Source organism: Dermacentor andersoni, chromosome 1, assembly GCF_023375885.2.
Source record: "Dermacentor andersoni chromosome 1, qqDerAnde1_hic_scaffold, whole genome shotgun sequence".
Taxonomy (NCBI): domain Eukaryota; kingdom Metazoa; phylum Arthropoda; class Arachnida; order Ixodida; family Ixodidae; genus Dermacentor; species Dermacentor andersoni.
This window is the reverse complement of record NC_092814.1, coordinates 30,943,101-30,957,235: the sequence shown is the minus strand read 5'-3', so window position 1 is coordinate 30,957,235 and position 14,135 is coordinate 30,943,101. Positions and strand designations below refer to the sequence as shown.

At 44.8% G+C, this 14,135-nt stretch overlaps 2 protein-coding genes across 2 annotated transcripts in view; both read right to left on the bottom strand.

Moving 5' to 3' along the window:
• Positions 1 to 1,702: 1,702 nt before the first annotated feature.
• The window catches only part of DIP2 (disco-interacting protein 2), a 193,013-nt gene continuing 180,580 nt past the window's right edge, over positions 1,703 to 14,135 (bottom strand). The window contains 1 exon segment of the mRNA XM_050194228.3: positions 1,703 to 4,935. Within this exon segment, the coding sequence (XP_050050185.1) occupies positions 4,683 to 4,935 (253 nt within the window). The 3' untranslated portion in view covers positions 1,703 to 4,682.
• LOC140215557 (tigger transposable element-derived protein 4-like) lies at positions 4,942 to 14,129 on the bottom strand. The gene has a single exon (XM_072286085.1). It carries the CDS (start codon positions 13,137 to 13,139, stop codon positions 11,568 to 11,570), a length of 1,572 nt encoding a protein of 523 aa, XP_072142186.1. The 5' UTR covers positions 13,140 to 14,129; the 3' UTR covers positions 4,942 to 11,567.

Below are 14,135 nucleotides of genomic sequence, written 5' to 3'. Positions count from 1 at the left end.
GACGCACTAGCAAAGCATGCTAGTTTCAGCAACATGTACTGAAAGCCAACCCACTCACGTAGATATCTCGGTTTCGAGTCTGTTCACATGACAGCCCATGAACGCTCAGTGGTTTGTTCGTTGGTTCAACGGGCCCTCTGTACCTGTTCTGATGCAAGCAGCCTGCACAAGGAGTTTCAGATCACTGAAGAGGACCTAATGAGGAATGAGTACCCAAGCATTTTATTCGGAGGACAACCAAGTTCCTGACGAATAATCAGCAGACAGACAGGCAAGCCATGGACGCTTCAGCATCGAGACAGAAACGCGCTGCTGTCCCGTATATTCGAGGTGTGAGAGAAGCCCTAAATTGTCCCTTTAAGAAACGTAATGTACAAATCGTACATGTGCCAGCAAGCAAGCTTAAAGGTGACTGGATGAACGTGAAGGATCCTCTCCCTCGGGCATGTTTTCCTGGCCGGGTATACAAGATTCCATGAGCAGATTGTGAATCGGTGTATATTGGCAAAAGCGGAAATTTCTGCAGGCGTCTCAAGGAGCACAAGAATGATGTTGCCAAAGGCCACACAGTGACAAATGCCCTTGCAGAGCATGCCGAGATGGGTCACGAGATATATTGGGACAATGCACGTATGGTGGTCACAGAGAGTAGTTTGACAACAAGGCTCAATCTCGAATCCCTAATAATTCAAACAAATAACGCCATCAATAGATCATCTGGTACTCTAAACCATGTGTACTCCCAGACCTTGCGTCATGTGCTCAACCCTATTTAAGAACCTTGTGCTTAGCTGACATTCCATTGTGAACAAGGTATCCGTACGGATCCCTAAACATTTTATTTTGACCTTGGTCAGTGACCTGCTTCATTTTCAACAATGCTTTTACCTGACCAGATGGTATTCCATCGAACTATTGACTAGAAGGTACTGTGACACTAGTGTCTATGGGAGCTGCAAGCAGGGTGGTGTAGCCAGTGTGGGAATGATGGTTAATACCTACATGGATTTGCCTAAACATTGTCCTCTTGGCATTAAACGGCTTTGTGACTTTGCAAATTGATCATTTTCAAGAAAGTACTGCATTACAAATCATTTAATAAACCTTCACTAAACGTGTTCGATGGCAGGATTAGAACACAGGACTTCTAGAACAAGCCTGATGTTGAAATCATTGCACCACAGATGCATGGACAAGTGGAACCACTGCAATTAGCAGCAATTATGCATGTTTGCAGTCTTATTGCCTTCTGCATTAAAAAAAAATCATAGATTGCTTTGAAATTTCAACCAGTGAAGGCAGATAAAGTGTAATAAACAAAGCCACAGGCACGAAGATGAGACAAATCTATGTACTAACCATCAATCCCATATTGGCTGAACACAGCACCAGAGTTCCCTCTAGTAATTATTGTGGGAAACTATAGTGTTCAAGGATTGTTGGTTCCATGTTAAGAATTAGTAAGCATGGCTACAAATAAATCATCCAATGCAATTTCTGAATGAAACTTGTGAAACTGAATGAAATGAGTGATTAATTCTGAAACTGCAACTTTGCAATTCTGGTGCTACATTGGCTATGGATATGTTGCATTACCAGATCATGACTCTTAAACAAACATGACTGCTTGGCTTTCATATATTTTATTTGGGGTGTGTTATGAATGCCAAAAAGAGGAAATGAAGGGACACGAAACAGTGAGTTCATGATTTCTGTCTTGTGTATTTCACACCTTTTTAACGGTAGACTGAGAACAACATGCAACAACAATTTGTCCTTTCTCCACTCTCGCAGCACTCCACAGCCTATCTGGAATGATAGCACACTCTTGTGTTTATCTTTTGCACAGGTTCCATTGTACAGCAGCTTGTCCAAAACTTTGAACTAGTTTGCACATATGCTATAAGTAACACAGTCATTCTCTTTGTGAAGGGAAAAAACAAAACAATGAAGCTTGCAGAAGATGGTCTGTTCATGTTAAGACACACTGCTCAGCCTACAGTTCAATCCAGAATCTAGCTTTATGACAAGAATAACATACAAATGTATTTTTGGAGCTTATATATATAAAAGGTCAGGTTCAAATATTACATAAATATTGTAGAAAGCAAGTTTACCATTACTTTATAAATTTACAAATGAGAGAAGCATAGTCGCAAATGGACATAACACTTTTAAAAGCTATGGTTATTGTTGGAAATGAAACAAATGCATGTGCAACAGGTAAAACAAAAACATTTGTTTGCAAAATGAGAATAGTATGCAGATCACAGAAGAGTACAAGAACCTAGGAGTATGTGAACAAAGATCTACAATTTCATGCAACTTGCACCCAGCCATAAAGTTATGTACAAACAACCTTGCACTTTCATACAGTCGGAAAAGAACGTTATGTGTGTATGTATATATGTTTATATGTAGGCTGCGCTGAAACAATTCGCAAATTATAACTTGCATTTCAAGTTGAGCCCTTGGCAGTATGCAAACAAAAATGTGTATGTCATTACGTATATAATGCAATGACAGAAAATGTATGTGTGAGGCTAGGCTGCTAAGACATAATCGTTCAGAATTCCTACCACATCTTTTAACAGCTTAATGTAACAGACACATTCAGCATTTTTACACCAGACAGCATTAGTAGTGGCCTCGGAAAAGCATCACTTAAGCAGTGTCCATCATTTATACTATGTACAAGCTGATATGGTGTGGAAAAATTATGATCTAATACTGGTGAGTTAATTTTTGGTAATACAAGTGAAAGCATCAGTAGCAGTGAATATTGTAGCATACACAGTTTACTGCAGTCTAAAACACAACTGCTTCACTGAAGAAAGCAGATGCCTTCATTAGACATTTTTTTTGTCTCAAGTCAGCTACCTACTTTCAGCAAATTGTTCATCCTTTTCAGCGTGCCTATAGCTAAAACAAGTAACATGACTCTTCAGCACAACTTTGTTCAAAGTAAAATTAGCAGTTCCATGATTCACAAAATTCACGCTGATCATTTGGTCACCACTGGCTCTATAGACTCAATAAATATACAGGGAAGATTGATAAACAATGGCAACAATGCAGCACATACTCTCTGCAGCTAAGCATGCCATGATGCTTCACAGTTGCCTAAAACATCTGCACAAGAAATCTGTACATTTAGTTAAAATACAAAATAAAGAAAGAACAGTCTGTAAAGATGACAAAATGCCTGACCATCATCACATCGCACAGCACAAGCAGTTGCCAGCTTGCCAAATGGCTCAATGCACGGAATGCAAGAATGGGAGTCTGTTGAGGTTGCCACAGGCAAAGCACTCTGTCATGTGCATGCTCCCTTGTGGCAGTGGCCGCTTTGCAGGCATATAAGTCAACTTGCTGGCTGAAATGCCCTGGTGGCAGAAGACTGCCTGGCAAGAACTGCATGCGCAGAACAATACATTTACACTGAATGACCCAGCCCTGAGCTCTGCTTTGAAGGCATACAAAACGCCATAACACACAAGTCCGGGCAAAAGCAAGCCAAAAAATTATAGGTAGTGGCAGGTAATTGATGCCAGGCGTCCCCACCTCTTCCCGCTACTCCAACAGGCCTGACTTGGCAGTCTTCTGAAAAACCGCTTTTTACACACATGAGCACTTTTTTATGACTTTTATGAGTTATTTTATATATATATATGTATATGTATGTATATATATCAATTTCCAAACATTGTGACAAAGGTTTCTAGTCATTCTCACTACAGATTTCATCGCAAAAAGTGACTAAGTGGCATGCGATGATGGTGACATGTATGCAAGCACTAACACTATGTGCTGCATACTGCCAGCTTCTTCCGCATCAAAGAAAAATGAAAAAAAGAAAAAGAAAGTTCTTTAGGGGAAGAAGCACTTGCTGTCAAAGCTGAACACAGTACTGATTGGTAACAGCTATTCCTGACACTCTTTCAACAATTCTGCAGTTAATGAGAAAGCAAACGAGAACAGAGGGGTAGGGGATGAGAAGAATTTTTACACAATGTAATGGCCCCGACCTGTCAGTGTGTCTGCAACACCAAAGCCTACAATACTTCCAGTTCGTCTCTCTGCAGTTAGCAATTCCAGCTATGCCCAGCACTAATGTGCCTTACTTTTTGTGCACCTGTATATGCTGTGTTTTTTCTTAAGAGCTGAACGAAGTTAAGCAAGAGGGTGCCATACATCAAGAGGAACGAAGTTAAGCAAGAGGATGCCATACATCGACAGCTACATTTAGACTGCTACCAGCATAGGTGCAGATAGGAAGAAACAAAAAATGGTTGCCTCCACGTGACAATGTAAAAGGAACGAGTACCAATAACAACATAGAAACAGTAGGTTGCCAAGGAGCAAGCGAGAAGAGCAGATAATTTCCTGTTTGTGAACGCTGTGACGAGGTTTGCCGTCATGTGCTTCAAACAATGTTCGCCTTCCTTCCCGGTACTTCCACGTGCAACAACTTGAAGAGAGACATCTGGAGGACAAACAAACCAGTTGTCTGGCTCATTCCTTCTTTTCTGCATTCATGCTGTAAGCATACAGAAGCAATGACGGAGGCTTATACAAATTATAAAACAGTCGCTCAACACATTAGGCTTTGCAGATGGTGTTGACAGACATGTTGTAGCAGGAGACATGTTCTGGACGACTGGCAGGACCCAAGGGAGGGCTCACATGTTGTAGGCCACATAGATGGGGTCCAGCTGGTCGGCCAGGAAGCCGTCACGCAAATGCATGCGCTGCTTCTCACCACGTGAGTTGATGGGCACTACACCAGGGTCCACCACGACTACCACGCCCACAACAAGCTGGTGTTCCTCTAGTACCACTGATGTCACCAGTGGCACAAGGTCCAGTGCCTCGCTCTCATTGCCATCCAGCTCCACAACCACCACCAGCAAGTTGGTCCACGTAAAGACAGCACTGCACCAGTATGAAATGCTCACACTCGGCATCGCACAAACAAGACATGCTCTCTAAAGATTCATGCAGAAATATACTGAACCGACACTCCGAGAGTTACACGCACTAATTTATTTTCTTTTATGAACAGCAGTAGTTTTCCACTCATTCCAAACACACATCCACTTATTTTGGCACTGTAAATATGTTCCAACCACTCTCAGTAGAGTAATATCATTAATTTGAACTTGCATAATTGGAACTGATTGATAATTAGAAGTGGTTCTTGAGTCTTGTTACAGCCACATGCATTTTGACAGTGAAGCGCTTTTGGTAATTCAAGCACATGAACCTGTATTATAAATTATTCGGGAAAGATTCTTCATTTGTGCCTACAGCTTATTGCAGAGATCTGATGGCTGATGCAAATTTGAAGTGCTGCACTGTGCTATTGAATGCTCCAGCATATGCAGTAGCACATTTTCTTTGTGCTGCCATATACACACCAGAGAGAGAGAGCGAAAGACCATCAGCTTTACTATTACACTCAGCAATAACTATATGCAGCACTGAAGATGCACGAGATTGCCAAGTATTTCTGATTACCTCACAGGGTTTGCTTTTTCCACCTACACTGATGAGAAAGCAAACATTTTAGCAAAAAGTTCTGTAACATTTTTGTTGCTTTCATACTGTAACAAGTGAAATAAAAAATAAAGAGCAATTAAACAAATGTTTATGTGATTTTCTTTTGGCTTTTGAGACAAACTTCACTTTTTGAATGTCCCACTTCTGGCATGTTGCTTATGTGACTACGCATTCCTACTTGGCTAACAAATGCTCATAATTTAGATTTAAAAGTGAAGGCATATAAGTGCTCAAACTTTGTGGTCAAGGCAAAGTTAATGAAAGCAAAATCTTTCCGCACAATTTATCTGTCCCGAGCGAACTCACAGCTTATGAATCGCAGTGAATTTAAAATTACATAAAGGAATTGGGAGCCATCATATTTTCTCAGCCTATAAGCTATGCGTACACACTCTATTCCTCTATACGTATTTGGTCTTGAGGTAGAAACATAAGTAGTCGAGTATACAATAAAAACAAAAAATTACATTCTGACATATTGCCTTAAACCCAACCATCAAATCTGGGAGTTGCATCGGTGACGGATTTTGAATTGTGGCAGCATGTGTAAGTACCTTGTAGCTCGACTCTTTTTACTTTACCCTGTGTAACCCCAGAGTTCACGTGGTGAACATGATGCTGGGAATCGAGCTATCTGTGGAGGTCCAGACAGTCATTGTATTCAATTTGATGCAATACTGCCACCATATAAATTATTTTATTCAAAACTTCAAATACTTGCACACCCCTCAAATAGGCATAACTTTACCATGAGTGAGAGCTTTGTTATGGCAACCACAGTGTAGTTTATGTGACGTGTTCCTGCATTCATGGTGCAGACAACTGGGTGATGTTGCTGTTCGCAGAGAAGCGGCTCATCTGATCAGCAGTACTAACATTGCTAAGTGTGGCCACTGTAGTCACACACACTTTTGCGTTATTTTCCACAATCATGTTTTGGGAATGGGTGTCCCATTCATTCCTGACCAATGGACTGCATGCCTGTGCAGTTCGCAACTTCTTTCCATTGTGACATCAAACATTTCATTTTGTTAATGTGCAACTTATACACCACAATGCTGTTGTGGTATTGTGTAGTCAATAACTATGTGGCAAGCCCTCAACTAGCACGTGGTCAGGCACATTCAATACACCTGCCATGCATTGCATGCAGAGAGTGCCCTAACATTGCATCAAGAAGGCTCTCATTAGTTAAACCTTTGCGTTATTCAAACAAACTTTTAGTTGCCGTGAAGTTCTACTTGACAAGGTCCACAAAAAAGTTCACAGCTTCACTTCATTCAATTCTTCCAACATTCAACCAAACTCTGCAGTCTTATACACAAGCGGTTTGCAGATTTAATTTGCATGTTTAGGTGCTGTCAATGGTTCCTCAGTTTACAGCAACAACCGTCAACCTTAAAAATAACACACTGAACCATAAACACTGGTAGTCTTACACCCTCAGTCATACAGGTAGTCATACAGGTGGCACTGTATTGATTATTCTCATCCAATTTTTACAAATTGTCTGAAACATCCAGATTCCTGGTGAAGTATTGTTTAAGCATGTTCATTAACAACAGTGTAGCAAAGAGGACTGTTACATATTTAGAGTTATTTTGGCCATTAGAACATAAAATGAATGGAATCCAGCTGCATAGATAACTTCAATGAACCCTGGTTTGAGTGTACAGCAGGCAACTTGAGATTGACTACAAGTTGTAGTGGTAGCTGCCTTGCATTTTAGCTCGCAGCTATGAGATGGTGCTGAGAGCAAAGGGGTGGCACCTTTGAACATGTATATATTTAACCGGCAGGCAGCAATAAAGGTTCTTGTTTTGGGCAGTAGTCACTCATGTCATCACTCGGCGCCCCCAAATATGGTGTCAGAAGTGGGATACATTTAATGTAGTGGCTATGAATGTGGCAGCTGGTGCAGAAATCGGGAATTCCAAGGTCAACATCTTGCATGTCGGAGCGATTGGACTTCAGCCCCGGTTACTGTGTACCTTCACATGCCTGGGGGAGTGGCCAATATGAATAGCGACATACAAAGACTATATATGCCTTCGCTGTCGGTCTCTACACAGCCACCGACGAGGTGCAGGTTCGCTTGCTTTTGTTTTGTATGGGGCCTCAAACACGCAGCACCCTGTCATCAATGGGAGCGTCAACTCCAGAAACCCTCTTGTTTTCGGATATCGAGGCTAAGCTAGCGTTGCATTTTGTCCACCTAGTTAACAAAATTTATGAAAGCCGCTGATTTCATTGCCAAATACAACGGCAAGGGGAGCCAGTCGATGAATCTCTTACGGCACTTCGTAATCTTGTCAAACGTTATGGGTACAAGACTCCTAAAATGGAAGACCGCCTTGTTCGCGACAAGTTCGTCATGGGATTGTGAGACGAAAAGCTATTCGACCAGTTGTACCGATGCATGGAACTTCCGGCGAAGGAAGCGCTGTGCCAAGCACATGTGCACGAGGAAGCCGAAAAAGAGCATCTCTCCCATGGAAACTTCCGCGAGAGTGTAGCTTTTGACAGCTTAACTGTCGACGTAGTGCAACGCAAGAAGATGGCACCAAGTGCACTATCATGGTGTAGCAAATCGGCACAGCCAACTCGGTCAACTTGCGATTACTGTGGTCGTTATCTCCAACCATGGAACGAATGTCCCACATGTAAAACAACGTGTAATTTTTGGAACAAGCAAAGTCACTTCACTAATGTTTACAAGGCCAAGCAGCGAAATTAACTATTGGGTTCTGCTGAACTTCATGCGCTCAGGTACGCATTGGGCAAGGTATACCGATGTGCGCATAAATGGCCACCTTGCACAGTTCAAAACAGACTCGGAAGCAGAAGTAACAGTAGTTTCACCTTCTTTCCCAGGATTGCCTCACCTGCTGGATGAAGTGAAATCTGAGGTATGCGGCCCTGGAAATCTAAGGTTACGTGTGCTGAGAACTTTCACTGCCACTTTGCACTGGCATAACAGGGTGACTGTGCAGACACTCTATGTTGTTAAGAATGAGATGGCACATTTTCTGGGACTACTGGTAATCGAAAACTTAGGCTTCGTTCAATTCTTGAACTCAATCAAGAGCATTCCATCAACCCACCCCAAAATCTTTCGCAGACTGAGGAAAGTACGTACTGGAGGAATACTACGTCCGCCTTTTTCCTGATGCTAGTCCCTTTTCACCGTGTGTTTCAAAGCAAATAGCCATCCCTCTGCTCGAGCATGCGAAAAAGAAACTGGATGACATGAAAACCCAAGGGCTCACCCGAAAAGTCGACACGCCAACTGCATGGTATTCAGGCCTTGTCGTGCTGAAGCCGTCAGGTACAGGCTCTGTGTTGACTTGACGAAGCTTAACAAGGTCGTCAAGTGGAAACGCTATATTCTGCCAACAGCTGAAGACATCTTAGGCCGGCTTGGTGGGGCACGAGCCTTTTCCATGCTCAATGCAAGATCTGGCTTCCATCAAATCAAACTATGTTGTCAAACCGAAAAACTGACAATGTGCAATGTTCAATGTTCATAACAACGTTCGTTTCGGCCGCTACTGCTACAGACGTCTTCCTTTCAGCATCGCGACAGCAGCCGAATATTTCCAGTGCTTCATGTCAAGACTGCTAGAAGGCCCTGCCAGAGTCATAAATATGATAGACAATATACTAGTCTTTGGTAGGGACCACCAAGAGCATGACCAACACCTAGCTGGCATCCTGGCTCACCTAAATCAAACAGGGGTCACTCTCAACGAAAAAAAATGTCAGTTCCAAGCATCTTCAGTCAAGTTCCTAGGAGTCATCGTGAGTGCGCAGGGAATTTCCCCAAATTGAGATAAGGTCAAGGCTATCTTGGACCTCCCACCACCAGTCAATGTCAGTGATGTTCGTAGATTGCTTGGAATGGCCAACCATAAGGCCCATTTCAATCCTAACTTGTCTGATGTCTATGGCCCCATTCATTCACTCTTAAGAACAATGCCTAGAATTGTGGTCACAGCCAAGAGTAAGGTTTCGCCCGCATCAAGTCACTACTCAGCTGCAATACATGTGTGGCAAAGTACCACCCATGCTACCCAACTATACTATCGGCTGATTCAAGCTCTCGGGGCCTGGGGGCCATCTTGCTCTGGGACCAACCTTCAGGAATCTGACCTGCTGTGGCCTATGCTTCTAGATCTCTCACTCCCACAGAGGGACGCTACAGTCAAACAGAAAAGGAGTCTCTGGCTGTCACGTGGGCCTTGTCTAGGTTCAACCAGTACATTCGTGGTCTAAGATTTGCAGTCGAATTGAATCATCTTCCACTTGTAGCCCTCTTTTCAAGCAAGGACCTCAAAGTCTTGCCACTTCGAATACAGCGAATGCAGATCAAGCTGATGCGCTATCAGTATACCATCAAATATGCATCTGGGAAACTCTTAGCTATGGCAGATACACTATCATGAGCACCCTGTGACTTGCGACCCTCGAAAGCCGTTAACAGCTTGGAAATTTACGTAGGCGAAGTCCTCAAGTATCCAGTTCCACTAGTGGCAAGTCGACTAGACGATGTCCGTCAACTTCAAGCTCAGGATGGACAGTGTTCCTCAGCTGTGACATATTGTGAGAGAGGCTGGCTATCCAAGAATAGCGTACCAACCTACACAGCACCGTACTGGAAAGAGAGATAGATAGACTTAGTGTGTACGATGGCTTGCTTTTGTTGGATTGCCTTATTGTCATTCCATCTGCTCAGTGTCAGGACATCCTTACACTGCTGCATGAAGGGCATCAAGGGGTACAGTGCTGTCAAGAGCGTGTCCAAAAGAGAGTTTTGTGGTCAAATTGCAATCTGCCTTGTGGCACAAGTGTGTCATGCTTTCTGAGCCACTGATACTAACTCCCACACCAGAGAGGCCATGGAAATGCCTGGGGATCGACCTGTTCCAGTTTTAAGGACACAACTATGTTCCTTATGTCGATACTACTCGAGATTCCCTGAAGTAGTCGCACTGGGGGCTACATCAGCACCAGTGGTCATTGCTGTGGTAAAGAGCTGTTATGCTCACTTTGGGATTCCAGATACCATGTGGACAGACAACGGACCTCAGTTCATGTCCAAAGATTTCGCCAAGTTCACTAAATCTTGCAGATTCTGCCACAAGACAAGCAGCCCTCGTTGCCCTCAGAGTAATGGTGATGCAGAGCCCATGGTGTGGACCGTGAAGGACCTGCTTGAGAAAAGCTCCGATCCGTACCTGGCCCTTCTCACTTATTGAGATAAATGACGAGTTATGGGCGTCTCACCAGCACAATGACTTATGGAACAAAAACTGCAAACTCCCCTTCCTGCACTGCCAGAACGACATTCGCTGGCACTGCCAAGTCACGGAAAGTTGAGGGCACAGAACTCTATAATCGCCATCACGGTGCAAGCCCTCCGAGTCCTCTGAAACCAGGGGGTGATGTGTGGATCAAGGACATTGGTTGCAGCAGTTGTGTCCTCAACCCTGCTCGGTGACCTCGATCATATGTGGTTGAGACTCCTAGCAGTGTTCTGCAGAGGAATTGTCGCCATCTGGTACCTTTCAGGCCAGAATATCCAGGGACGGGCAGCAGCCTTGTCATAAATGCCAGAAATGTTGCGCCAAAGTTCTTCCTGTACGTCGCCTGTGCGACTTGTGGCCCCACCTCCTTCGCCTGAAATACAGGGACTGCCTGTGGAAGCAAGTTCGCCTCAACATTGTGAACTGAAGCAAACGTGATATGATCGTACAGCGAGACCACCGAGCAGGTTGAATTTGTTGCTATCTCGGGAAGGAAGATGTAGTGGTCACCGCCTTGCACTTGAGTTCACAGCAACGAGATGGCGCTGAGAGCAAGGGGCCAGCACCTTTGAACATGTATATATTTAACCTGCAGGCGGAAATAAATGTGGTTCTTGTTGTTTTGGGCAATAGTGGCTCGTGTCATTACAGTCGACTCCCGTTAATACGAAGTTCACGGGGACCGCAAAAAACTTCGAATTAAACGAACTTCCAATTAAGCACAAAGCACAAAAACAGCACTTTATTGGTAGCAAAATCCGAGTATTTTCCCCAAGAAAAATAGTCGGTCATCTTGCTCTGTTTCTTCTTGCCGAATCGCGCTGCTGAAAGCAAGTTCTGCAGGCTGTAGATGTGGCGGAACGCTTCTTCCACGTTACCTTCAGCGGCAAGGAAGCGCTCCGCGAGAGCAAAGCCCGCAGCTGCATCGGCAGCCTTAGGTGGCGGCTCGTCTTCAACGTCATAGTCGCTTTCCTGGGGCCGAATAATCTGCACAATCTCTTTATCCGTTAGTGCACCGCACGTTTCGACCGCCTTGTCTACGGTGACGTAATCTTCAAAATTGACGTCCCCGAGAGTGTCACCAAAATCAGTGCTGTCAAGCTCGCTTGTTGACGCTTCCTCCGATGAAATTGCAGAGGCATCCTCCGAAGAAGCTGTCACGAAACCGCAAGCCCTGAAGCAGTTTGCGATTGTTTCTTGCTTCACACGATCCCACGCTCGCGCTAACATGTGAATGGCACTGAGCAGGCTCACCTCGTATTTTGCGGAATTATTCATGCACAAAATCATTCGCTCGAGGAGGTGCCGCCTGTACAGGACCTTAACATTCTTGATGATGCCTTGGTCCATTGGCTGCAAAACAGCTGTTGTGTTTGCAGGCACAAATGCTAGGCGCATAGCACTTAAGGCTGGCACATTCACGTGAGCACTGCAGTGATCCACAAGGAACAACACCTTGCGGCTCGAAGAAGCAAACTTGCGGTCCTGTTTCGTTATCCAGCTCTTGAAAATTTCAGCCGTCATCCACGCTTTCTTGTTCGACTCATAGTCCACAGGCACCGTCTTAATGCCTTTAAAACACCTCGGCTTGGCGGCTTTCCCGATCACAAGTAAACGACATCGTTCCGTGCCAGTCATGTTTGCCGCGATCAGCACCGACACCCTCTCCTTGCTGCGTTTGCCCCCAGCACAGTCGTCGTCCTTGAATGTCAGGGTATTCTCTGGTAGAAGCCGATAGAAGAGTGCAGTCTCACCTGCATTGAAGATGTCTTCCGGTCTGTATTCGCCGAGATATTCACGCAGCTTTCCGTCCTTCCACGTGGTGCATGTTTCCTGGTTAACGGACGCTTTTTCACCACACATGCTCTTAAAGACCAGGTCATAGCGATCTTTAAAGCGCGTCAGCCACCCATCTGACGAAACGAAGTCATCGATCCCCAACATTGTTGCAAGCGTTCGGGCTTTCATCGCAACGATGTCTCCGCTGAGAGGAAGTTTGTTGCTCCGGGCCTCCCTAATCCAAACCAGCAGAGCCTTCTCCAACTCTGGGTAAGCGCCGGTGTGCATTCGCTTCCCAGACGTCTTGAACTTGTCGTTCTCAAATGCATCCATTATTGTGCGCTTGTTCTTGATGTAGTTTGAGAACGTGTTCGGCTTGATTCCGTACTTCTGCGCTATGTCTTGTTTAGCGGCACCTCCCTTCTCAACTTCCTTCAAAACCCCGACTTTCATTGCCAGGTCGAGCATGCGATAAGAGCCACGGTTTGCCATGGCTATCAACTGTGCGACTATGTACAGTCAATTCCGAAGCGTAGGATCACCCGCGGAACAACCTAGCCAACGAGCTACACGCACAAAGGCCCTCGACCAACACACGCCACAGCACACGCCTCGACATACGCTGCGCGCGCCGCACGCTGCAAGCCTAATCTCGCACAATCTCGCCACTGCCAGTATGCAGCGCTGCGTGCACCTATGGCATCCGCGTGGCCTCCGCGATCAGCTCCGGCGACGCGCGGCAGCTGCTTCGCCGCCGGAGCTGATCGCAGAGGCTACGGCAGCTGTAGCAATGAATAATCGCGCCGCTCCAAGAAGGGCGGCGTTGCGGACGGCTGCGGTGGCGATGACACCAACGCGGAACACGGAGCTGTTGCAGCACTTGAAAAAATTGCACATTCTACCAAAGAATGACGGTCACCTCGAGGATCCCGGCTGAAAATTAACTTCCAATTAAACAATGTTACTGGATGAGGACTTCGAATTGTCGAGCGATTCCTTCCATAGGATTACATGCAAAACTGACGGGACCAGCACTTCACTTCTAATTAACCGAAAATTCCAATTAAGCGGCTTCGAATTATCGGGAGTCGACTGTATTCGGCGCCCCCAAACACAAGTGGCACTGAGCCACACACTGATTCCCTGTTTAAATGATTCAGTAATACGCGTGCTGCTTTTGTTCTCATTTCTGCATGATGGTACACCATGTGCAGCCATTCCATTGATTCACTGTGACATTCATTCAGAAGTCATGCATAAGCACATTGGAGAAGAGGGTTGAGGGTTCCTTGTCACTCTGAAGGCTGGTGGTTCCCCGAAAGACGTTTGGGATTGGAAACTCCCGGTCTACGAACTGGTTTATTTACAGTGTTCAAGAAATGTTGCAGGTTCCCTTAATACAAGTTTCACAAGAGCATTTATATAAAGCACATCACACCTTGACCAGTGTTGGCAAAAAGTTTGGAACTGGCACAAATAGTAAGGTCA